The sequence below is a fragment of the Callithrix jacchus genome, chromosome 11, assembly GCF_049354715.1.
Source record: "Callithrix jacchus isolate 240 chromosome 11, calJac240_pri, whole genome shotgun sequence".
In the NCBI taxonomy this organism is placed as follows: Eukaryota; Metazoa; Chordata; class Mammalia; order Primates; family Cebidae; genus Callithrix; species Callithrix jacchus.
The window spans coordinates 41,742,396-41,768,751 of record NC_133512.1 but is presented as its reverse complement, the minus strand read 5'-3'; the positions used below and the strand labels follow the sequence as shown (position 1 = coordinate 41,768,751).

The 26,356-nt window shown below is 36.8% G+C and overlaps 1 protein-coding gene across 3 annotated transcripts in view; it reads left to right on the top strand.

Moving 5' to 3' along the window:
• BZW2 (basic leucine zipper and W2 domains 2) overlaps positions 1 to 21,182 on the top strand; it is a 65,551-nt gene extending 44,369 nt beyond the window's left edge. For 2 of the 3 annotated variants that reach the window (XM_002751537.7, XM_009002317.4), the window contains exons 6-12: positions 1,342 to 1,477; positions 5,551 to 5,660; positions 10,490 to 10,660; positions 12,432 to 12,578; positions 13,606 to 13,744; positions 19,473 to 19,595; positions 20,725 to 21,182. In XM_002751537.7, coding sequence (XP_002751583.1) covers positions 1,342 to 1,477; positions 5,551 to 5,660; positions 10,490 to 10,660; positions 12,432 to 12,578; positions 13,606 to 13,744; positions 19,473 to 19,595; positions 20,725 to 20,753 — 855 coding nt within the window. In that variant the 3' untranslated portion in view covers positions 20,754 to 21,182. The remainder of the gene's footprint in view (positions 1 to 1,341; positions 1,478 to 5,550; positions 5,661 to 10,489; positions 10,661 to 12,431; positions 12,579 to 13,605; positions 13,745 to 19,472; positions 19,596 to 20,724) is intronic. The other variant, XM_035253712.3, reaches the window with a different exon arrangement.
• The last annotated feature ends 5,174 nt before the right edge of the window (positions 21,183 to 26,356 follow it).

Genomic DNA, 26,356 nt, shown 5'->3' with positions numbered 1-26,356 from the left:
ATTACATTCGTGAGCTTAAAGAAGTGGTGTGAAAATTTATTTTAGAGGTTATTTTTAATTCTCATTTAAATGATGTTTATTTTTATAATGGAGGAAAAGGACAAATTGACATGAACTCTCTATGTTATCATAGTTCTTTCACTCTTCCCCATTCTTGGTGCTCCTTGGAACTTAAGCCTTTGAAACCCTCATTCCCTCACTCCCTGGGACTTACTTAGATAGTAACTTCTTTTTAATTTGTTGAGAATCTAATAGGTATAAATTGAGAATCAAATGGACTGGTTTGGTTTCAGTTCTGTCACTTACACATAATGTAAATAGTCTATAATACAATAATTCTTCAATTGTTGGGGCATAGTAAATTAATATTTTCTTACCTCCTACACAGTTAGTGGAATATTATGTCATTAGGATGGAGACACTTGTTTTATCAATGCCAGTGATTTCTGCATTGGTGCAAACTAATGGAAAATCTGCAAGGCCTCTGTAGTGATAGTGGCCTCTGAGGAATTTCCATGGCAAGCCCTAGTTAGTAACTGGTGAAATGGAGAAAGTAACTGTAGAATGTAGTCAAAGCACAAAGCAGAGGACAGTTAGGAAAGAGAAGGGCATCCCACAGTTTAAATTCCAAACTCTTAGAATATAATACAAGAAGTGAGTTTTATGTTTTGTTTGCCTTTAGCTTACATTCAAACATTCTAGGGTTGCTACTTTTTCAGGTCCTTGCCTCTTGAGGCAAGAGAGTCTAAAAGTTTACCAAAAAAAAAATCAAGAACCTAGAAAACCCCTTTCTCCCCCAGCAGTCTTGTTTTGAAGACTATTGTGTTCTGTGAGCTCAGAATAGTATATATTAAATGTCAAAGCTTAACATCAACTCTTTCCTGGTTCTTTGTTTTTGTGGGGCTGTTTTTTGCATGTTTTTGCTGCAAAAATTCTATTCAGAGAAAATGGGTACATGTATCAGGGGAAGAGGTAGTCACCCAAAGAAGTAGAAAAATTGAAAAACAATACATTTCAGAAAACATATCCATTGTGTATACTTAACCCTTTTGCATGCACATAGTCAAACGTAAATCCATCTGTTTACATGTCATCCAAGTATCTCTTTTCCTTCCCGTGAATGTTATCTACAGCTGTGAACAAATGAACTGAGAAGAGAGGAACTCTGCCTGCTCAAACTTTCCACAGCATCCAGTTTATCATGAATTGAAATTATGCTTTGCATATGACCTATTGTGTGTGTGCCACTTAGCCATGGATGTTCACACTGTTTATCTTCCAACTTCAGTCCTTTGCTTCATAGATATGATTTCATTTTGTTTGTTTTTTTTTGACCCACAGCTTCTCCTTTTCCTTAAAGCCTTTTCCGAAACAGAGCAGACAAAGTTGGCGATGCTGTCAGGAATTCTGCTGGGCAACGGCACCCTGCCCGCCACCATCCTCACCAGTCTCTTCACTGACAGCTTAGTCAAAGAAGGTAAGGAGGCTCCTGTTTTCTTGCCTATCAGACAACAAAAGAAAAATCAAGCCACAGATAGAAAATGCCAGTGGCTCTTTTTGGTATCCTCTACTACTCATTCTTCACACAAGAGAATATCTGTGGATGTGTGTATATTGCCTTTCAAATAATAAAAGGAGTGGACATGTTAATTGTAGGAAATTTGAAGGAAAAAGTATGCATACCTGTATAAAGACATATTAAGAAAGACTAATAGCAAATTAAAATCTCATATGGAAGACTTGATGCCTAGGTCAAATACTCTGCAATTGACCTGGTCTAAATAATTTCTCTCAACTTAGATGCTCCTGGCATATTAGGTTAGGACAGTTCTTCATTTTGGAAGAATATTTTGTTCTTTGTGAGACATCTAATCTTTTTGCTTTTTGACACAAAATGGCAGCCTTTAACTGTCCCCGCTGTTATAACAACCAAAAATATCCCCCTCTCAAGGTCTAGGGGAACTGATGCTCACATATTCATTTTGATTGCACTTTTTAAGATATACATTGTCTCAGTTTTAGAAAACAGTTTTAAGTCTGCTGCATTGGAAGGAGTCTTGTTTTAATTTTAAGGCAATAAAAGAGTTGGATAGGCATGCATACTATGATTTGGTTATAGAATAAAACAAAAGTGGGGCTGTTTACTTGTAGGAGGATAATGATAGTCAAATTACAGTGCAGCACAAAACACAGTTATTTTTCCTTAATAATAAATTAAAAGAGCTTTTGTGAGAATGTCTGTTTCTTCTGAGAACTTAAAAAGTTTTCCTCCTACGTATATGAAGCCCTAGCCTCATTCATGCCTGTAGTTGAAGAAAGGGGTTATAGTTTTCTTGTAGCTAAGAAAAGAATAGTAAATTGAGAGTCAATTGGTCTTATTCAGAGACTCTCTCTAGTTTTTAGCTTAAAAATCACTCAAATTTATGACAATTCAGACTCTGTAATTGTTGGATGTTATTAGTATTATGACATTTTAAAGTATTTCCCTGAAGAAAATTCACAGTACAACACACATCTTATTTTTGCTATTTGCCATTTTACACACAGAAAATCAACATAAAATATAAATGTTAATTATTAATTATTTTTATATTATCCTAGCCAACATAACAGAAAATGATTGCCTTTCTAGTTCTTTTTAAAACCTAAGTGATGTCTGTAACTTCCTTTATGATATATCCAAAAATTACATTATTAAATGGATAGATATGTGATAAAGCAAATATGGCAAAATATTAGTTGTAGAAACTAGATGGTAGGCATATGAGTGTTCATTGTTCAATTTGTTCAGCTTTTCTGTATGTCTAGAAAGTATTACAGTAAAATATTGGCTGCATGATGAGGAGAAAAATAACTTTGCTATGGAAGTTACATAGTGCCTCTGTCATATGGCTTTTCCTTAAACTCTACCATCTTTTAGAAACCAGAGGTTTAAACTGTTGCTTCCTAATTGAAAAAGGATTAAGAAATAGACTGGATATGGTGACTCATGACTGTAATCCTAACAGTTTTGGAAGCTGGGGTAAGAAGATTGCTTGAGGACAGGAGTTTGAGACCAGTCTGGACAACATAGCAAGACTCTTTTCTCTACAAAAAAAAAAAGAACTAGACAGGTGTGTTGGCACATCTGTGCAATCCCAGCTGCTCGACAGACTGAGACAAGAGGATTGCTTGAGCCCAGGTGTTTGAGGCTACAGTGAGCTGTGATCGCATCATCTTACTGCAGCCTGGGCAACAGAGAAAGACCATCTAAAATAAAAAGAGAGAGAAAGAAAATGATTAAGAAATTATACTTTTCCCCAACTCCCCATCCAATAAATGGCCAGGTGAGATGGGATTATTCTATTCAGTAGAGGAGTAACTATAAAGAAAGTTAAATCTCAATTTTAGACTCCTAATTTCAAGCATACTTTTTCTTTAGTTACAGTACAGATTACAGCCTAGTGTTAATTTATATTAAAATTTATATTGGGTTTTTTGTTGTTGTTTTTGAGACAGAGTCTTGCTCTTGTCACCCAGGCTGGAGTGCAATGGGGTGATTTCAGCTCACTGTACCCTCTGCCTCTGGGGTTTAAACGATTCTCCTGCCTCAGCCTCCCGAGTAGCTGTAATTACAGGTGCCTGCCACCACGCCCAGCTAATTTTATATTTTTGGTAGAGACAGGATTACACTATGTTGGCCAGACTGGTATGGAACTCCTGACCTCGTGATCCACCCACCTCAGCCTCCCAAACTATATTGGTTTTATGAGCGAATGATAATGCTAAAAATTCATTTTAAAAAGTTGTTTAACATAAACTTTCAGTTTACGTGTAATGCATGTCTTATTGTCATAGCCATTTTTTTTAAACTTAGTTTCTCTGCTTATTCAAGAGAAGAAAATCAGGTTTAGTTGGTGGCTATCTGATTGATAGGGCAATTACCTTCCAGTTACTAGAAGACCTGGGTCAAATTAATATATAAGGATGTATTTCTTATGTAACAATAAATTGAAAATTAGGACAGACTTCAGGCTGAACAGTTATATTACTCAGGACTCAGGTATTTTCTTCTGTTATCATTCAGAGCATTAACTTCATCCCAAGGATGGTGCCCCCCTCTCGGTGTTGTAAAATGTCTGTTGGTACACTTATGGAAGATTCTTCCTGGTTCAGGTTCAGTGGAGGAACACATCTCCTGAACATAGGATGATTTATCTTTCCTTCAGCTGATTGGCTGCCACAGACTGCATAACCAGTGCAGGTCTGTAGCAATTGCAAGGAGGGTGCCTTGGGCAGATGAGGTTAAGTGAGGTCACTAAATTAATCATCAGAAAGAGGTGGTACTAGGACTTACAGTAACCAATAGTCACCCGGCCTGGATAAAATGGGACTTCTCTTAGGAAAAAGGTAAAGAGAATAGAGGCTGCTTAGGCCACCAACAAAGTGGAACCTTCAGTTTAGAAAATTCAGTTCAATTTTTCAACTATATCTTAACTCTTCATTAAATAATCATACCCTAAATTTAGAAATTTGAAGTGCTCAAAGAACTGTCTTCTTGTGATCTGGTTATTTCTATTTGGAAATAAGTGATAATGTACATATGAACATGTGATTGGATGGTTTCCTGATTTAAGATAACTAGCTTAATAACCATTTTTTAAAATTCAGAAAAGTTTCACTTGAAACAGCCTTGATATTTTTATAGCTTAACTCAGGAATATTTTAAAATGCTTTTTATGGCGGGGCACAATGGCTTATGGCTGTAATCCCAGCACTTTCGGAGGCCAAGGTGGGTGGATCACCTGAGGTCAGGGGTTCAGGACTAGCCTGGCCTACATGGTGAAACCCTGTCTCTACTAAAAGTACAAAAATTAGCTGGGTTTGATGGTGCATGCCTGTAATCCCAACTACCTGGGAGGCTGAGACAAGAGAATCACTTGAACCTGGGAGACGGAGGTTGCAGTGAGCCAAGATCATGCCAATGCCCTCCAGAATGGGCAACAGAGTGAGACTCCATCTCAAAAAAATAATAATAATAAATAAAATGCTTTTTATAAAAAGCAAAACTAAGGTAAATGATGCATGTTTGTCTATTTGTAGCAATAATTATTATATCTATCACTCTCAGTGTTCTTGTACTAGCATCCTTTATTAGCAAATTAGTGATAAAGGTTGACATTGCAGTTTTGTGTCTACTAATTTACTTTCTTGTGCCTCAAGGTCGCTGTTATAAACATGAAATACTTATGAACTAGAGGGTGAAATAAAGGCAATAACCCCGGAGATACTGGGTGTTTTTGACCAAGGTAAAATAAAATAAACTTACAGTTGGACCATGGTGGTTGGATTAAAGGAGTCCAAGTTTAAAAATAGTTTAATTTCTTTTCCTTTTCTTGAAAATGTTCTATTTTCAGTAATGAGGGGAACTTTGCCTAGAGGTCTATTGACTTTTCCTTTGTACCAAATTTAGTCTTTTAGTTATTTACGCATTTCAGGAAACCTGATTGCTTTGCACAACATCACAATTGGTTTTGTTCATAAAAGGAATTCTCTTTCGTTTTTGAACAGGCATTGCAGCCTCATTTGCTGTCAAGCTTTTTAAAGCATGGATGGCAGAAAAAGATGCCAACTCTGTTACCTCGTCTTTGAGAAAAGCCAACTTAGACAAGAGGCTGCTCGTAAGTGTTTTTTGGTCAAAGGGTTGTATGTATGATACCTTTCTTGGAGCATAAGCAATGCCTGCAATGTAGTGTATGAATAAGATCCCTGGATCTGTGTCAGCTTGAAGCACTGTTTCTTTTATTTCTGTGTAATTGGTAGTAGAAACTAATTTCATTTTAATATTTATTGTGTCAGCAAGTGGCACAATAAAATTAAAGAATCTTAGGCTTTCAAATTTGGGAGTTCGCTGACATAGTATTAGCATTTCATCAGAATTAAGACTTAATTTTATGGTCATAACTTCTATGTTTTGAGACGCAGTCTCTCTCTGTCACCCAGGCTGGAGTGCAGTGGCACAGTCTCACTCACTGCAACCTCTGCCTTCTGGGTTCAAATGATTCTCCTGCCTCAGCCTCCTGAGTAGCTGGGATTACAGGCTTGCCACCACACTCAGCTAGTTTTTGTTTTTTTTTTAGTAGAGATGAGATTTCACCATGTTGGCCAGGATGGTTTTTAAACGCCTGACCTCAAGTGATCCGCCCATCTCAACCTCCCAGAGTGCTAGGGTTACAGGTGCGAGCCACTGCACCCAGCCTATAACCATAACTTTCTAGACATTTTAAGGTTTTAATATGATGAAAATTTCATCAGTCTCACTTCGTCAAATACTTGTGGTGTCTGTCTTGAGTAGCAGAGTGCACTAATTGCAAATGTGTGTTAATAGTGTGCTAAAAAATGAAAGTTTAAGCAAGATTTCTCTGGAAATAAGCTTTACAGAAGTCTAGATTCTAGTTCATAATAATTTTCATTCCTCACACATTTACTGAATGCGTACTCTGCTGGGCATGGTACCACAAGCTGCAAAGCCCATAGAGAACTGGATAGAAAAGTTCCTAGCCCTCATGGAACCTGCTTTCTAGTGGACTTAGTGCAAATCCCTATAAATAGAAGCAAAATTTGCAGAAGATAAGGGAATAGGTTCCTGAGGAAGGTGGAGATTCATATTAAAGGGAACATATCTCTTGTCCATGAGGCTGTGGGTTGTCTGTAGGTTAGCTCTATCTTGGCTAAAACTGGCTCATTTCCACATGCCTTTTCAATTCAGGGACCCAGGCTAAGGAGCAGCTCCCATCTGGGCCATTCTGTCTTCAAGGCAGAGTACCGGAACACAGAGACTGAACTGAACCTCTCAAGTACCTTAAAAACTCACCTATGGATTACTGCCGTGTCTGGCAACAGACTAGGAAAATCCAGTCCACTAATAGGCTTCTTCTCCACCTCTGCAGATAGACATAGCAAGGAGGGCGTTCTCTTAGTACCCTCTTGAAGGAGAGGAGGTGGATGATTGGAAACAAAGATACAATCTTTCCAGTTATTTCTTAAAGCAGTTTTCTTAAATATACTCACAACCATAGCTGGTTAACTTAATGAGATTACTTCATTCACAAAATTCATTTTCTTTTTGGAAACACATGTCATTTAGCTGTTTTTATTAGGGTGTGTGTGTGTATGTGTATCTATGTGTGTGTTTATATACATATGAAATATAGATGATGGTTTCTGCAAGAAACATGTAAACTGGGCGAGGACAGGTTAGTTTCCTATGCACTATGCCTGCCCGATGGTTGTTGAATCAACAAGAGAATGAGAAACTAGTGAGTCAGTTCCACTCTTTCTTTTTTTTTTTTTTTTTTTTTAAGATTGGGTTTCACCATGTTGGTCAGGCTGGTCTTGAACTCCCGACCTCAGGTGATCTGCCCACTTTGGCCTCCAAAGTGCTTGGATTACAGGTGTGAGCCACCATGCCCAGCCAGTTCCACTGTTAAGAAGGAAATTTTATTTCATGAACATATACAACAAAATCCTCTTTCATTCTGAACTACTGTATTTTAGGAAAATTAGTGTATTACTAGACTTTAGCTATCACCCACTATTATAATACAGAAGAAAGAACAATTTATAGCAACTCAGAGAGGAGAGGGCATGGGAGAAGCCAACCCTTATTATTGACAAAGAGAGTGGTGATTAAGAAATTGAAGATATTGCTCTCTTCCTTTATTTATTCATTAAATGTGTATTGATCATATTATATGCCAGAAAATTCCAAGAGCTGGGGAGATTGAAAGGAACCAAACGTATAGACCCTTTCCTTCATGAAGCTTATATTCTATTTCAGGAGAATGGGCCATAAACTAAAACCCATAAAATATGTATTATAATAAAGGTAAAAATTAAGTAGGGGCCGGGTGTGTTGGTAATCCCAGCACTTTGGGAAGCCGAGGTGGGTGGATCACTTGAGGTCAGGACTTCAAGACCAGCCTGGCCAACATGTTGAAAACTCGTCTCTACTAAACATACAAAAAATTAGCCAGGAGTGGTGGCACACACCTGTAATTCCAGCTACTTCAGAGGCTGAGGCAGGAGAATCACTTGAACCTGGGAGGCAGAAGTTGCAGTGAGCCAAGATTGTGCCATTTCACTCCATCTTGGAAGACAGAGCAAGACTCCGTCTCAAAACAAAACAATATTAAGTAGCAAAGAGTTAAAGAGCTTCCAAATGTGGGCTGTAATTTTTGGTAGTGGAAAGGCCTCTGTGATGACATTTGTGTAAAGACTTGAGGGTGGTACAAAGTGAGCTGTTTAAATATCTCCACATACAGCATTCCAGGCAAAGGGAACGGGGGCTGGCTGTTGGGGACTTCGTGGGGAGAGCAAAAGTGTAGAATAGAAGATCAGCCTAGAAAAATAACAAGGCCCATATCATCTGGAGCTTTGGCTTGTATTCCAAATGAGAGAAAGCTTTTGGAAATTCTCTGCAGAATGGTGCGTAATGTGATTTTTGAGCTTCAACAGGACCACTCTTGCTGTCACTTTAGGAATAGACTCAGGAGCAAGAGCAAAAGCAGGGAGACCTTAATCCAGGGATGAGATGATAGAGATTTGTACCAGGGTAGAGTTTCTCTAAAAAATACAAACCATGTTCCAAGCCAAAAAAATGACACAGTGTGATTTAGACTGGCTTCCCCTCAACTTAATCTGGATAATAATTTTCAATGTATTATATACTATTCTTAAGAATTTGAGCCAGGCATGGTGGCTCACGCCTATAATCCCAGCACTGTGGGAGGCCGAGGCAGGTTGATCATTGAGGTTAGAGTTCAAGACCCGCCTGACCAATGTGGTAAAACCTCGTCTCTACTAAAAATGCAAAAATTAGCCAGCAGTGGTAGTGTGTGCCTGTAATCCCAGCTACTTGGAAGGTTGAGGCAGGAGAATCACTTAAATTCAGGAAGCGGAGGTTGCAGTGGGCTGATATTGTGCCCCTGCACTCCAGCCTGGGCAATGGAGTAAAACTCTGCCTCAAAAAAAAAAAACAAAAACAAAAACTGGGGACGTAGTTCCTAAGTGAACTACAAGTATTATGTTTAATGGCATATTGCTCTGGACATAACTTTAAATCAGACTTTGCAATCACACTCTTCCTAAATGGAATATTGAGTGCTACCACAGAATAATGGAATAAGTATTGACTTTGGGGCACACAGCTCTATTCTTAAATATTTTTGGCGACATAAATTGGGTCAAGCTGCTTAACCTTTTTGAAACTAGGAAAATGTCCGATTTACACAATTACGAGGAAAGTGCCAGTACATTCTGATTCATAGAAAAAACTCAATAAAAATAAATTAGTTCCCTGCCCCGCAGATTTGGAAGATCTGGACCAGCAGAGGAAATATCAGTGACGCAGTTTCAGTGTGGTATAAAATGTTTGCTTTATTATGAATGTGTGTTTGATAGCTGCTCCCACCAACTCTCTTCTGAGATTTTGAAACATATGACTCAACAGGGGAAATTAATAGGATGATAGAACATTGAAATTTGAATTCTGACAAAGGAGCCCTCCAGCTGTGTTCCTTTAGGTGGTGGCAAACCCATTACAGCTCTTTCTACTGAGGCTTTTCCTGGAACCACATAGCCATTGGCCGTATATATGCAAGTCTAACCAATACAAAAGCTTGGATGTATTTTTTAGACCCTGCAGCAGTCTGAAAAATGTGGGAGCTGTGAAAATCACCTTAATTTCTTAGATGGGTGTTGAACTTACCCAGGATTAGATCATGACTAAGTGTTACTGAGATTCTGCCAAACTGTGTAGGGTAAAATGGAAATGAGGTGAAAATATGAGAGCAGCTATGGTATATTGCTCTTTTTGAAAATTTCCATCAGAATTATATAATAAACGAGTTGGTAGGGTGGGTGTCTTAGACATTTTTTATTACTTATAGCAGAATACCTAAAACCTGGGTTATTTATGTAGAAAATGAACTAATTTCTTACAGTTATGGAGGTTAAGTCCCATGTCAAGGGGCTGCATCTGGTGAGGGCCTTCTTTCTGATGGGGACTCTGCAGAGTCCCAAGGAGGCCCAGAGTATCACATGATGATATCAGCTGAGTGTCCTAGCTCAGGTCTCCCTTCCTCTTCTTATAAAGCCACCAGGTCCCCTCCCAAGATAACCCACTAATCCATGAATGGATTAATCCATTCATGAGGGCAGAGCCCTTATAATCCAGTAACTCTTTAAAAGCCTCACCTCTAAATACTGCCATAGTAAGGTCCAAGTTTATCTCAATTGCACAGCTTTTTTTTTCTCTTTCTATGTAAAACTGCCTGATTTCAGAAGATGTTTAGCTCAATAAATATACCAGCAATTTGTTATTTTGAAAAACAGTCCTTGTTTTTTTCTTCCAAATATGAGACATTCTAATCGAAATGAAGATTTTTGTCCTTTATAATTCCTGAAATTTGAATGGCTTCTTACATAGCTGTCTCTTTTTCTCTTTCAGGAACTCTTTCCAGTTAACAGACAGAGTGTGGATCATTTTGCTAAATACTTCACTGACGCAGGTCTTAAGGAGCTTTCCGACTTCCTCCGAGTCCAGCAGTCCCTGGGCACCAGGAAGGAACTGCAGAAGGAGCTCCAGGAGCGTCTTTCTCAGGAATGCCCAATCAAGGAGGTGGGAGACCATGGGCAGACATCACCATGATATACATGAACAAGAGGAATTATGTGGGCTGTGTAACAAAGACTTTGGTTCCCTCAAAGAGACTGCCCTGTGCTTACTACTGTAAACTTTATCCACTTGTTCCTACCACTTAAATTAACTAAGCTTCAAAGTATTGATTCAGAATCTATTTTGTTAACATTCTAGGATGGTCCAGAAAGTAAGTGATTGCCACACAAATGACTTATTTTATATTTTACTGGGCTATGATTATCAAAATACTTCATCTGTCGAATAGATTTGACCAGCCACTATCCGTATATGGTGGTTTTTACATTTGATTGCAGATTATCTAACCTGCGGTAAAATTTGGAATCAACACTGGATTTTTTGTTCATCACTGTGTATGAGCATGTCGGCTTTTTATTTGGAAAGGGAAAGTTTGAATTCACATCATGGGAAAAGAATAGTTGGATAAGTGACTTGTTTAATCCCACTGACACTCGCAATAGCAGTGTTTCCCTATAATGTAAAAGCTCTGTTTTTTTATAATATGCATATACAAAAATACATGTATGCACAGTTATACATGTATTTTTATAATACATATAACTATAGTATACACATGCTACATAGTATAGTTCAGAAAGCTATGACTATTATCTTTTTAAATTTTTAATGTACCTGGAGAAAGCTTTCTGTTTGAAGTTTTACAATCTTTAACACAACAGTTAAAAATTAATATATACAATCCTTTCTTTTTTTCCACTTGCTCCAAAATGCCTGACCCACTCCACCTTCTTCCATGCTCCAAGCCCTGCGTGGCATCTCACATGGTTGAAGGCTGGAGAATGTGGGACTGATAGTATCCAGCAGGTGGGGGTGTTGGAATAACAAATATTCTTATGTCTCATGGTATTAAGGTTAGCAGTATATTCAATCATATTTCTCCAAGCAAGAACTTGCACATTACTTTCCATGAGGAAAAAAAAGCAAAAACAAAAAGCCTTGTGATGCTCGTAGATGCCCTGATGTCACACTTTTATGTGGCTTCCTCCAGCCAACGCAGGAACTGTGACTGCCCAGCTCTTTCTGCTTTTGAAGGCTACTCAAGTCACTGCTGTCATTTCTGCACTCCAGGCCAGAAGTAAAGAAAGCATTGTGTTTCCACTGAAAAAGAAAAGGGAGGAAAAAAAGGTTTACCACTACTCACAAAGTAGTATACTGGAGACATAAATATTGCTGAATTGTTATATATGAAATTAAAAAATTGACCTTGCACTTTAAAATTAATTCACAAAATAACTTTTCATTGCGATGGGGCATAAGGATCATCAAAAGTAATCATTGAAGAATAAATTTTGGAGAATGGACTTGTACAAACCCAAGATGGTATCTATCAAGAGGTTTTAAAGTTTAGGGATGGAGATAAAAGTTCACAACTCTATTGCCTTCTTTAAATCTCAAAAAAGTCAAACTGGCTCAAGTATCTTTACTCTACTAGACTCAAAGGGGTTTCTCTATGAGGAAACAAAAATCCTCTCCAGCAGCTCCTGGCCAGAGCTAAGCCTATTAATTTTGGGGCTAAAAATAAATCTGCTTTGAGAACAAATTATTAAATTTTTTTCTCCCTCTTCTAGTCTGAGAATGCAGACAAGGAAAGGAGAAACGAAGCAGATTGTTTCTCAGCTGCCACAAAGCCTTGATTGACTGGGCAGCTAGGTGGGAGCTGGGAGCTCTCCATCTGTCTGATACTTTCTGACCCCATTTCCGTGAAATGTAGGTGGTGCTTTATGTTAAAGAAGAAATGAAGAGGAATGATCTTCCAGAAACAGCTGTGATTGGTCTTCTGTGGACCTGTATAATGAATGCTGTTGAGTGGAACAAGAAGGAAGAACTTGTTGCAGAGCAGGCTCTGAAGCACCTAAAGGTAACATCTCTTAGCAAGGAACTGACCCAGCTGAGGGCAAACTGCGGCTTTTTTTTTTTTTTTTTTTTTTTTTTGAGACAGTCTCACTCTGTTGCCTCAGCTGGAGTGCAGTGGCACGACCTGGGCTCACTTCATCTTTGAACTCCTGAGCTTAAACCATCTTCCCTCTTCAGCCTCCCAGGCATCTGCGATTACAGGTGCCTGCCACCATACCTGGCTAATTTCTTCATTTTTTGGTAGAGATGTTTGCTCAGTGTGTTGCCCAGGCTGGTCTTGAACTCCTGGATTCAAGTGGAATTCCTGGATTCAAGTGATCCTTCTGCCTCAGCCTCCCAAAGTGTTGGGATTACAGGTGTGAGCCACCACACCTGGCCCACATTTGTCTTAATTAAGACAAATGGGTTCCAACTACAATTACCTCAGACTCAGGCTAAACATATACTTCCCATTATTTTTCAAGGTTGCACTCAGCGTTCATGAGAACATAGCAGTGAGTAAACTGTGCATGTTACTTTGATCAGGGAAGGCCCTTTGGAGGAGATAAGTGTTGAACTGAGTAAGTCTCAGAAAAAACAATGGCTGTGCATCAATGTCAGAAAGTCAAGGGCATTTCTAAATGAATGCTTTTTATCCTGGCAGCTCATCAAGATTCTTTCCCTGTACCCTCTAAGAGACCAAATAAGAGAATCTGCCTGTGTTAAAGATAATTGCTGTGCCTACTCTGTCTAAGGGATATTGTGAAAATGAGATCATATCCTGATATACTTCCATTGCATTAATGGACTGTGGCTCTGCCGTTGAAAGAGTGTGAATCTTCTTCCCAGGGCCCTCACAGGTCCACCATACTGCTTTGTTCTTACTGTTCTGTTCCCCTCACCCCATTGGGCACAATATGATGATAAGAAGGTACTAATCCTGAAAGTGAATCTTTTCTAAGCAACCCTCCAGGTTATTGTTATGGTTTCAGCAGTGTAGGCCCTGTACCTCCCATGTAAGTAATGGCTTTTACTTTCTACTTCTGTTCTAGCAATATGCTCCCCTGCTGGCTGTGTTCAGCTCCCAAGGCCAGTCAGAGTTGATCCTCCTCCAGAAAGTTCAGGAATACTGCTACGACAACATCCATTTCATGAAAGCCTTTCAGAAGATCGTGGTTCTCTTTTACAAAGGTATTCATCCACGTGCCACTGCTGTGCTTCTGTGTTTTGCTGAAGCTCTTTGAGGGGCAGAGCAGGGGATGAGGCAGAGGAGGTCACTGGGCTCTGTTTAGAGAGGAACAGCAAGATGCTAATTTGTGGAAGTTTTATTGAGGCAACGTTACCACGGAGAGAGAGGAGGCACACACGCCATATATGCGTTGCCTCGGAAATCCTGCTTAGGCCCCTGGGCCCTTCTCATTGGTAGATGAACTAGTGATTATTGTTTCTTAGGGATAGTGGGAAAAAAATGCAGTTATGTAAAATTGAGCCTGTTTTTGAATTGCAAGGATTAGCTCTAATAACAATGATTATCAAAATGCTATATATATTATGTTGACATGCTTTTAGGCACCATAAAACTGACTTTAAAATTACTGAAATAATTAGACTTTTTACTTTGGATTTTAGTTACTTGGCCCAGCCATTCTCCTATTTTCCAAGGGAATGGCTATTTTTAGGTTTCCACATTTACTGTCTTTTCATTGTATTTATAAGGATTAGGTTACCATGACAACTGGCACTAAAAAATGAATGCTAAAGGTTTTAACTGATCTCAATCTGTATACCTACAGCATACAAAAATGTCCTAGGCTATTTTTTAGGCGTAAATTTATGTCGTTTCGTGAGGGAGAAAAAGGAACACTTAATTATACATTTTGAACATTATAACATGCTTATTTTGTTATTATATTCATAAGCATCATGATGTCAGAAAAGTTAAATTAATACCAGCCAAATGTTTCTTTTCTTTTTGATGTGTTCCTAAATTTATCTATTTTGAATGATATCTTGGAAATTTGGAAAATAAAGGTTTTACATAAGTAATAGCTCTTTTAAAAATGTTGAATAGCATTTCACAATGAATTTTAATTGACTATATAGATTCTTCAAATGAATGAATCTTGTTCATAAGTATTTAGGTCATATTTTACTTTTTCAGAACACTAAGGTATTCAGCAGCAATTATAATAGTCACTAGGCCAATGATGGCCACCATTGCCATTTGAAGTTCAGTAATTGGTGTTTTCTCCAACCAGATCTGAGTTGGGTCTTTTTTGATGTAGTCATAAGATAGCAGTGTCCTAAAACTAGGCCTCACCCAATGATACCCAAAGTGATCCATCAGAACCAAACCTGCAAGCCGTATTACCAACTCATAGATGGCACCCAGGAGCCAAGAATGAGAAGTGGGGCCCACCCTTCAATGGCCACAGCTGGCTCCATTTGTAAAACTGGTAGAGAGACCTATGGGACAGATTTCACATTTGCTTTGATGATGGTAGATTTTTTCCACTACAGAAAAGCAAACAATTCATAAATGAGTTACCCGACCATAGTTTGCTTTCTTGTCATTTAAAAGATAACCCAACAAGTGTTTCTCACCAAATTTTTTTTTAACTTGAGACATCATTGTTTGAGTCTCATCTTCATGAGCACCCCATCTTACTATTAAAATGCAGTCACAAAAGAAACAACAAACCCCTTGTTATGGGAAATGGCATCTAGGTGGCATATGGACTATTAAAATCCTTCTGATTTTACATTTTAACCACTAACACCAACCTCCTTTTCCTTTAGACTTCTTGAAATAACTACTGACAGGTAGTAAAACTGGCTACTTTGAGTTTTTCTTATTCATTAGCCCCAGATGCTAAGGGTCAGTATGACCTGAAATTACAAAACAACTCAAGAAGTGAGTACTAGGAAGTAAAAAGAAGAGGCATGAGCTCTTAGACCACTCATTTGGTAATCAGCATTTAAATAATCCAAAGTTAGTGAGATCTGTGGCAAGTGTGACCTGGCCCTAGGGAACACAGGAAGGGTGCGTGTCAACATCATTCTTAATTCAGCCTTAGTTATTTTTGGTAATGAAATTGGGAAACTTTTTAAAAAATGGAAACCTAAAGTATATCACTGAGCTAACATTTTAAATATCATTTTCTAGGTAATTTTGTAATTTTCCACAAAATGATATATATAGTCTGTTTTCCTAAGTGAAATAATTACATGTTCTCTTGAGAACATGGAATCCCTGAGGAATGATTGTGCCATACCACTATTAAGAGCATTGCTGTGTTAACTGTGTTTACCATCTCCTCTCTTTCTTGCCAGATTTTTCCTTTGATCTTATTTTGTGCACCAGGAGACATGTATTTGATTTGTTTCTGTAAAGATTTGGATGCTCTTATTCTGTGTTTTATATGCCTAGAAAGATTTAATAATCAGTGCATGTTAAAGCTCTCCTTTCTTAATATGCCTAAGAATTACCCAGAGAGCTTGTTGTAAAACACAGCTACCCCAGGGATTCTGATTCAGTAGGGCCAGGGTTGGGCCTGAGAATTTACATTTTAACAAGTTTCCAAGGTGATGCTGTGACTGTTATACTAGGATGACTGGTGTAAAGTGTATAGAATTCAAGAAGCAACAGATTCTATGAACTCCACTAATATGTTCAAGATTATACTTACCTTTGATTTCATGTACATGTGCACATATTACAAATATGAAATAGTGTCTTCTGCTTCTTTTATCAAGTTTCTGTGGATTCCTTTAGTTTGTCATAAGAAACGTAGTGCTCTGAAACAGGTTTTTAAAATGTAATGAAGACCGTTGCTCCTTTTTCTTTTTCATTTTTGTATCTCTCTTACACAGCGTGCGCGCGCACGCACACACACACACACACACACACACACACACACACACCTCCCCTTTCCCAACATGTCCAGAACTTGAGGATAATGGAAACTTGGGCATATTATTAGCCATGTCGTCATTGGCAAACCTAATTACTTAACCGAATATAATTATTGAAAGATTTATAAATCTTTTATATAAGTAACAGTGGAATAAAAGCAAATAAAGTAAATAATAGCAGAGAAAAGGGTAGCAATTCTTCATTTTGCAAAGACTGTGTTTCTGTATTAAAATTTAGATTTGTATATTTCTGAGGCGGTAAGAAAGAGTAAATCCATTGCTAACTTTCAGGCATCACATTATTGACTTTTTAAAATAATTTTCGCTTCCTTTTTCCCTGAAGATAAGTGCCATAGACTCAGCATGGTCTAAAATATAGAAAACTTCCTTGTCAAGTACTATTATTATCTCTATCATGGGTTTTCTTGTTTGCAGAAATTTTTTAGGTTACATTCTATCCTGCATGCAAATTTTTCTAAAAGGAGTTTTTTATTCTAGTTCTAAAAAAAGGTGAGTGCCCTTCTGAGCATAAATTCCCAGCATTCTTAGGGTAAATAAATTATTTTTTACTTGTGTCCCTATGTGATACTCCTAATAAAAAATTTCTGAATTTCCAAAAATTTCAAGTGACATAGTTATAGCCTAACTTTCTAAATAACCAACATGATCTAAAATATAGCATTTCTCAAGCCACTTTTACAATATTTTCTCCTAGATCCTCATGAACATGTTAGAACTCTACAAATTGAGAAATATTTATTTTTTCTCGCTAAGATAATAAATTTGTTCACTATATATGTGTTGAATGGATACTAAAGGGCAGGTCTTTAAATGCTGGAAATGAGATGAACAAAATATAGTCCTTGACTTCCTAAATTTCATGATACAGAAGAAAATAAAGAATTGTACTCACCATGTCATTTGCTGAAATAAGGTTCACAAAGAGGGTATCCGAGGAAAACAGAGGAAGGGCACCTAACTTGTTAAAGCTAATTTGGAGGGGTACAAGTGAAGGCTCTCAAGAGGTGCATGTATCTTACCAGACATCAGGAAGAAGTTGGCCAGATAGAAGGGAAAAACATATATTCTAATCTCTACATGCCAGCCATCATACAATGTCTTTTTTTCTTACTGTCTTTTACTGTTATTCTGTATTCCTAATAGGTGTTTATGAAACATCTAACCAAAAATGGTTTGTCAGTTTTAATTACTGTTTTCCCTACTTTATCCTTAGTGGGGGAAGAAATTGTCTGGATTCTTTGTCCTTCAAGGGGTTCCTTCCTTTTTAGACCTTTCCTTTCACTAAATAGAAGTTGAATTTCTTCCTAAACTCTTTGATGTTCATGCTTTGCCCCGTAAGGTGCTCTGTGTGGATACTGCAATAGCGTTTAATTAATAATTCTTGGGTACTAGAAGTTTGATCTTTCAGCAAGTAGTTATTACCAAATTGGGTTCTTCTAAGAATTCAACATTGCATGGTTACTATGTAGACTCTTATTTTAAATTCCCCTTCCTATTTTTAACATTAAATATTCTCAATTAATGGTAACTTAAGAATATCAAGGCACAAGGTTTGCAATAAACAATGCATTTGATTGGTTTTACCTGTCATTTAGTGTGCTTTTCACAAACACTGACATTGACATGCATTTTAGTAGTTGCATGGTCTCGTTCAGCCTCTGCGGGGCAATAAAACACAGGAATGAGCTCTCAACCTCCAAAAGGAAAACCCAGACAAATAATATCACTAAACTGCAGATACATCAGCTTTCCAACCTGTACTTTGTATCATCCTCAATTCAGTAAGGCGTGGAGAAAAAAAACAATTCTCTTTTCCATGTTTGTCACATTTTAAAATTATATTGTTTGTTTAGAATATTAATGATAGTTCGATAGTACATGAATATAATTTATAAACTCAAAAAAAAACCATATATTGGGTGTACATGCTTAAAATTATCCTATAGGCAGGAAGACATGATCAAAGCAGTTTGATAATTACTGGTCACAAGCATCTTAAAGATAATTTACAAATTATATAAAAGGGACTTTTAAAATCCCTGTTAATGTTCTCGAAAAGTCTCTGCAAGGCAGTCTTACACAATAACAGATCATTTCCACAGGACACAACTGTCTGCTCCTCAACTCTAGGACAATTTGGCTCTGATGGCTGGTAAAAATTTCTTTCATCTCACTAGAGAGCTGGAAACAAAGAGCTAAAATAACTAGAAGCAAAGAGTGATTCTGTAAACTCCTGATTGTCATTTTTGCATCCAGTCTCTGTAAGTAAATGTAGACATCTTGCTTCCTTTGCAAGATGTAGTGTTTTTAATGATAATAATAAACAGGTTAAAAAAAACTTTCATTTTCATAAACAAATTATGTTCATTTTAGCCAGCTCAGTCTCTTCAATTTAATTCAAGAACATTTTACAAGAGCCAGTAATTCTTTAAAAAGAAAAAAAGCCACTATTTGTTATGAAAATGTCAGTGATGTTTTAAATGAAAACAATATTAAATTGTTTCTGTCATTTTCATAAGTTGAAATTATATTTTGAGTAATTTATTAACATTGTATAGCTTCACCAGTATTTATAATGAATTGAGCCCTTCTCGGGAACAATAATAAATCCTTTATACCTGTTTTTTATCTTGTTTCCCACTACAAATTCCCAAACAACAACCCATTGGAACACGGGAACATCAGAACATTAGAAGAATGTTAGAACAACCCATTAGAACAGTGGGAGAATATGTACACTCATTTTTATATTCTCCTTCCTATCCTTAACATTCAATACTCTCAATTAATGGTATCTTGAGAATATCCAAGCACATTTGTGGAATTTAGAGTTTTGGACAAAAAATAGTTAATTTTTTCTTTGAAACCTGTAGGAAACCTAGCTAATATATCTGTTTTCTCTTAATGTAGTAGAGGAAACATGAGGTTATTTTAAAACATGACATTTGTATAGTAACTTTGGAATTTTGATTTAAAATTGCAGCTGATGTGCTGAGCGAAGAAGCAATACTGAAATGGTATAAGGAAGCACATGTTGCTAAAGGCAAAAGTGTTTTTCTTGACCAGATGAAGAAATTTGTTGAGTGGTTACAAAATGCAGAAGAAGGTATGATTCTGTTTAAAAATTTTGATGGCCTTTAAACACTGTCTCCTTATCCATCAAAATATTTACCTCTTCCACAGATTGTACTTGCTTTCCTAAAACTAAAATTATTGAGGTGTATCAAACCTTTTGCTGACATCTTAGTTCTCCTTTCTGAAATCATGGCTATAAAAATTTCTACATGTTAAAAAAAAGAAAAAGAAATGAAATGCTTGAATTATCTACTCTGATGGAGGAAAATAAGGAAGAAACAATCAGTAGATGTAAAAGGAGAAAAATACATTTAGCTTAATCACATATTATGGAACTCGATAGCTTTTTATGACACCTTTACCAATTAACTGGCAACTTTAAATAATGGAAATACAAGGTAGAAGACTAATAATGGATAAGAGTGAATTCAGGGCCAGCCACAGTGGCTGATACCTGTAATCCCAGCACTTTGGGAGGGCAATGCAGGTGGATCATGAAATCCCATCCTGGCCAACATGGTGAAACCCCATCTCTACTAAAACTACAAAAAATCAGTGGGGCGTGGTGACATACACCTGATTTCCCAGGTACTCAGGAGGCTGAGGCAGGAGAATCACTTGAACCCGGGAGGTGGAGGTTGCAGTGAGCCAAGATCGTGCCACTGCACTCCAGCCTGGCAACAGAACAAGACTCCATCTCAATCAATCAATCAGTCAATAAAAAGAGTGAATTCGATTAAGAATAAAAAGTTTATCTTAGGTAATCCAAAGAAGAAAAGTTATATTGTTCAATTTTATATATATTCAAATATATTCAAATTTTATTTATATGTATACATTTAATATATGTAATATATACATTTATATATTTGATATTATATGTTAAATATTTGTGTGTGTGTGTGTGTGTATATATATATATATATATATATATATATATATGCATGTTGCATTTTTAGACAGGCAAAATTTACCTGAAAGCAGTAAAGAGCAAGAGTTTGCTGTCTCTTCTCATGTGACTGTTTTACCTTATAAGGGGTACCTAGGATAAAAGTAACCTGGGGTAATGGCAGGTTTCTGAGTTGGTGACTGTAGAAATTCATGACCTTAATTAGAGGAATTGGGGGAGATACCTAACTTCTTTCTTTCTTCTCTCCTAGAATCTGAATCGGAAGGTGAAGAGAATTAAATGGCTCAACAAGCACAATACCTGGGTTACCACACACCACTTTTTGATTGGGAATGCTGAACCATTTGGAAAGAGAAACTTGGCTTCTGTTTTTGCAAAGAAAAACAATAATAGGATAGGCTTCCCTTGTGCAGAGGGGAAATGGTTTTGTTTTTGTTTTGTTTTAAATGGAGCCCTGAGGCATCAGCTATTATACTTGGGACTCTACCTCTCACTCACTATATGCTAACTTAAAGCCATTCAACAAGGAGTCAAGTAGGAATCTGAAATTAAATACTCAACAGACTCCTCTTTTTTTAGCTGTATTTTTCAGGTACTGTGTGGTGATCGCCCCACTGGTGTCTATTACAGGCCACTTTGGTAGTTGTGTATCTGCTCGTGTATGTGATTTGACAAACCAGTTTTTTAAAATAAATGGCTTTTTAAAAATCTGGGCTCATATTGTCAGAGCTTTTATTTCTTGTACAAGACTTCTTACACAGGTGGTATTTCAGTGTTTTTTCTCTTCTCATCCACAATATTGAATGGTCATATTTCTTGTCACCTATTAAAACTATTCTGTTTCTCATCTCATGAGTCATGGTGAAGGAGAAATTAACCCCAAAATACATGTACATTGGTCTTATTGATAATACCATGGTTATATTATTAATTAAGCATATAAATATATGTTCCACATTGGTTGTTTTCCTCAGCTCTATTTTCTCCCTACTTAGAGAAGAGCTAATTTATATATATAGGTTTAAGTCTTTGTATTTATTTATGACTAAGTTATTTTATTCTTAGGTTAACCTTATTCTTTAAGTTATTCTTCTCTCAATAGTATAGTAAGAGTATGAAATATCTGAATATTTGGGAAAACTATATTACAGAAGTCCTTTTTTTTTTTTTTAACTTTTAAAAAGTTTAAGGTACTGCCCTGCTGCTAAGGATGATGGTAATCCCTAAGAAGGAAACATTTTATTTAAGACTAGAACCAAAAGGATGATACATTAGTAACCCATGTACTCATTAAAATAAGCAAAAGAAAACTTATCATTGTTGTATCCTCATCATCCTGTATCTAAAGAGGGTTTTCTAATTTCCTGTTTATCCTCAGGAAAGAAAAATACTACTTAACATCTTCTAGCACAAAGTATTTTTTCCAAACAAAACTTGAGATAGGGAATTTAAGTTAAGGCAAACTAAAGAACACGTTAATAAAATATTAAAGGAAAAATACAAGTTTTAAAGAATGTGGTTTTTTACATCAAAAAAGCTATGTGTATATATACCTTTATAAATACGTAAAAGAAAAATAATATTCTCAATAATATTATCTAATAATTGTTATAAATGTTATTTCTGTATGTATCTTGGACAATGACGGAAGAAAAGGAAAGAATAATTTTTCTTTTTATTCTTAATACCTGTTTAGATTTCCTTGGAGTATCTGATACAGTCATAATTTTTAAATTAATGTGTTTATTTTGGAAAACATCAAAAAGTTTTAGGAAAAAAACAGACGTTACACAGTATTCAACCACAAAAATTAGAACTTCTAACATTCTTACATTTTTTACAAATATAGTTTTGCTTAATTCTTAAAAAATTCAGTCCATTCTATATTACTTTTATATCCTGCTCTTTATTTAATCATATTCTGTATTTTACCATATCAATAACTATTCTTTAAAAACATGTGTTTTTTTTAACATATCATTGTTCTTGGTCTGGAAGGTTACAATTTATTTGATAATTCCAGAGTTGTGTATAAGGTATCTTTATGCTTTTAAAAATTACCCTTTAAAATATACCTTCATATAAATTTTTGTTCATCTATGATTATTTAGAAAAAACATGGAATTTGGGTCAAAGGATTTGAACATTTTAACACAATGTGATCTCACTTTCTGGATTTGCATTTATACTTTTAAATACATTTTACTCCCGTATGGGGCATAGTTCAAGGCAATATCATTTCAATAAGAAATTAAAAGTTATTTGTTAGTATCTAAAAATAGAATGCTACACTTTGAAACTTCCGGAATTCAGCAGTTTCCGATTTGTAAAATTTTGCTGGGGTAGAGGAAAATAAAAATGTTTAATTTTCAAACCAAGAAACCAGCGGCTGTGAAACATACCATGTCTTGGATACTCATAGAATCGTTTGTTTTGAGACGATGTGTATCAATTACTAATTTCTAAAATGCCTTCCCAGCTCATGCTGATTCAGTGTTTCTGACCTCACCTGCTCTGAACTAATGGAAATGATTTCCTGTCTGCTCTCTGTACTTCTGACAAACGATAGTCTTCAAGGTCCCTCCTGGTATGCCCTACACTGTAATGACCCTTGACTTCTGGAATAGATAGGTCTAAAATGTTTCTTCCATGTAAAACACCTTTTTAAAACTGATATTGGCATAATTGAAACCTTTACATCTTGGTTTTATGTGTGTTTTAACTTTTATTGACTCACAACATATAGAAAAGTGCATCAAAGTTGTTAACTTGAATGGAAATAGCACACCTGTGTAATCAGTGATCCAATGAAGAAATCAAATGTCAGCCTCTTCCTGCCTCTCCCAACCTCAGCGTCCACCCAGGAAATCATGATCCTGGAATCTTTTTGCTGGTGTTTGAAATGGATGCATTTAATACTGTTTTGTTAATGTCTTCTTTTACTCAACCTTGTTTTGCCTTTTTTTGTTGTTGGTCTTCATGTTTCATTGTTTTCTGGTGTGTGATTAAGTAGACACAGTTGACCTACCAACAATAATGCCCAGCTCTCAGCAGGAACATGTGAAACATGAGAACGTTATTTTTTAATGAGCCTGAATGTTGCACTATGTTCTTGGCAGAGAACAATTTCTAGGTACATATCTGTTTTTCAGAGATAATAGTTGGAGCACATCATCCATGTCTTTTCTGGAAGAGTAGTCACATCTTTATCGGCAAGATATATATATATATATTTAAATGAAATCATAAACTACTGTGGCCTCGGTTCTTTGTATTTCTTCCCACATTTGGCTTTTGCCGCTGTGTAAGTGGAGGGGTAGAGATAGGAACTTGGAATTGATTGACTTAAGCATGGAGACACCATTCTGCCATTTAATTTGCTGTTAAACTAGTTAGCTAGTCACTTAACTCTTGGTATTTACTTTGCTTAATTGTAAAAAATAAGAGCCTGGATAAGATTCAGCCTTAAACCAATACTGTGAGCCACCCAAAGTAATCTGCAAAACTTTTCATCAGCGTGTCAGTGAGCTGTAACCTAAGAAAAGTAAAATATGATTGGGCTACCTTGCTGATCCTCCTGCATCAGGATCACCTAAGGGCTTGTTACAGTTGATGGCACCCCTGCCAGCCTGTGTCTGACTCAGTAGGGCTGGGTCTAAGGATTTGCATTTCTAACAAGTTCCCAGATGACACCACTCTGTCAGAACCATACTTGGCGAACTGCAAGGCCAAATGGTTACTAAGCACCATTTCTGGGCTGACTTTCCGAAGTCCATTATGTCTTCAGTTAAGGTGACAGATTATATTTTGTTTAACTCTGTATCTTCAATCGCCATACAGCGTAGCACACAGCTTGCCAGGAAGTTGGTGTCCCGTAAAGTTTGAATGTCTAAATAGTGAATGTGCATTAAGAATTCCTTTTTAAAGAGCTGATGATAAATTCATCTTAAATTGTTCCTATACCTTCTTTAAAAAGTTCAGCATTGGAACCACCACCTGACTGCTACTTCATGAGAATTTGGATTAATGCACTAAACAAAAATGCATCATTATTGAATATGTCATTCTCTGAAACAGAGCCAATACAATGTGGGCCCATAATTCATGTATGAAATACTCCTGACACTTTATTGTTTTCAAACGAAGCAAAAAAAAAAAAAAACCTTCCTGTGAGGAGGATTGTCTAACCAGTCTCTGTAACAATACCAATTTAGGATCCTCTTTTTAAAGTTTTCAAAATTTTTATAAATGTAAGTAGTACAAGTGCAGATTTATTAGGTGCATATATTGTGTAGTGGTGAAGTCTGGGCTTGTAGTATACTCATCACCCAAATAGTGTACATTGTACCTGACACGTAATTTCTCAACCCTCAGTCCCACCCCTGCCTTTCATAGTCTCCAGTATCTATTCTTCTACTCTGTCCATGTATGCCCATCGTTTATGTGAAAGTGAAAACATTTACTTTCTATTTCTCAGGGTTTTTTCCTAAAATCCTAAAGTTTTTTTTACTCTTTAGATATTTTCAAGTATTTTTAAAAATACTTTTCAGCCAGATGCAGTGGTTCATGCCTGTAAGACGAGCACTTTCGGAAGCCGAGGCCGGCGGATCCCTTGAAGTCAGGAGTTCGAGACCAGCCTGGCCAACATGGTGAAACCCCATCTCTACTAAAAATACAAAAATTAGCCGGATATGCCTGTAATTGTGGCTTATGCCTGTAGTCCCAGCTACTTGGGAGGCTGAGGCAGGAAAATTGCCTGAACCCGGGAGGCAGAGGTTGCAGTGAGCTGAGATTGAACCATTGCACTCCAGCCTGGGTGACAGAGCCAGAATCTGTCTCAAAAATAAAATACTTCTAAAGTATTTTAAAAGGTACAGAAGGGTGGGAAACTTCTTTAAAAAGATTTTTTAGACCCCAGGGAAGAAGCAGTCCTTGATGTTTTACAACCAACTAAACCCTTTGAGGAATCTCAGACCTTTTTGTAGCATCATCTTTTCTTTTTAGGAGGAAAACTTCATGGTTTTCTGAGTGTAGTCTCCAGACTGGCAGCATTGATATTCCCCGGGGGCTAGCTGGAAATGCAGACTGTCAGGATCCCACCCCCAGATACACAAAACCAGAGCAATCTATTTCAACAAGCTCTCCTGATAATTCGGACGCATGCTTGGGCTTAACAACACTGACCTAACCCAAATTTCAGGTGTCAACACATCTGGGATCACATTCTCAAGGAGACGTAAGGACAAACAGACAAGAACTGAGGCAGGATCAGGCTTTGGCACAGGATAAGGGATTAGTGAGATGATAGATTGCATTTTTCCTGAAAACAGATTAAACACTGACAAATATCTCTCAGGGCAAGATGACCTGGCATCCTTCAACGGGTTTTACCCAATGTAGGAGGATAGAAGATGTCAGTACCCTGTAGCTATATGACAGCTAATCTGAACTCATTCCCACATGTGTGGAAATACTGTGAAAAATAATAGTCCTAAAACCGGTCTTTCTCGATTTTTTTTATCTTATTGAGCAATAAAGTGAAAATGTATTTAAGTTTTTTTTTCTTTTTTCCAGTGTGTTCATCAACAATTACAACCAAATAACAATTTTTGTTGTAATACCAAACAACTTTCCTAAACACAAGGAAATCTGGGAGATGACTATTTGCAACATATCTAAAACTTTCGGAGAATAGAGAAGAACATGGGGGCAACAGAGTAGGGAAAGATGCATTTTCTGTGTACATGCTTCTAGCAGTCTAGATAAAAGGGTACTAGGCTAACTAGCTTGCAACCAAGGATTTTAAAATTCTTATGCTGAGAATAAAATAACAGATGAAATATTTGATCATTTATCTTGCTTTGCACCAACAATTAAAGTTT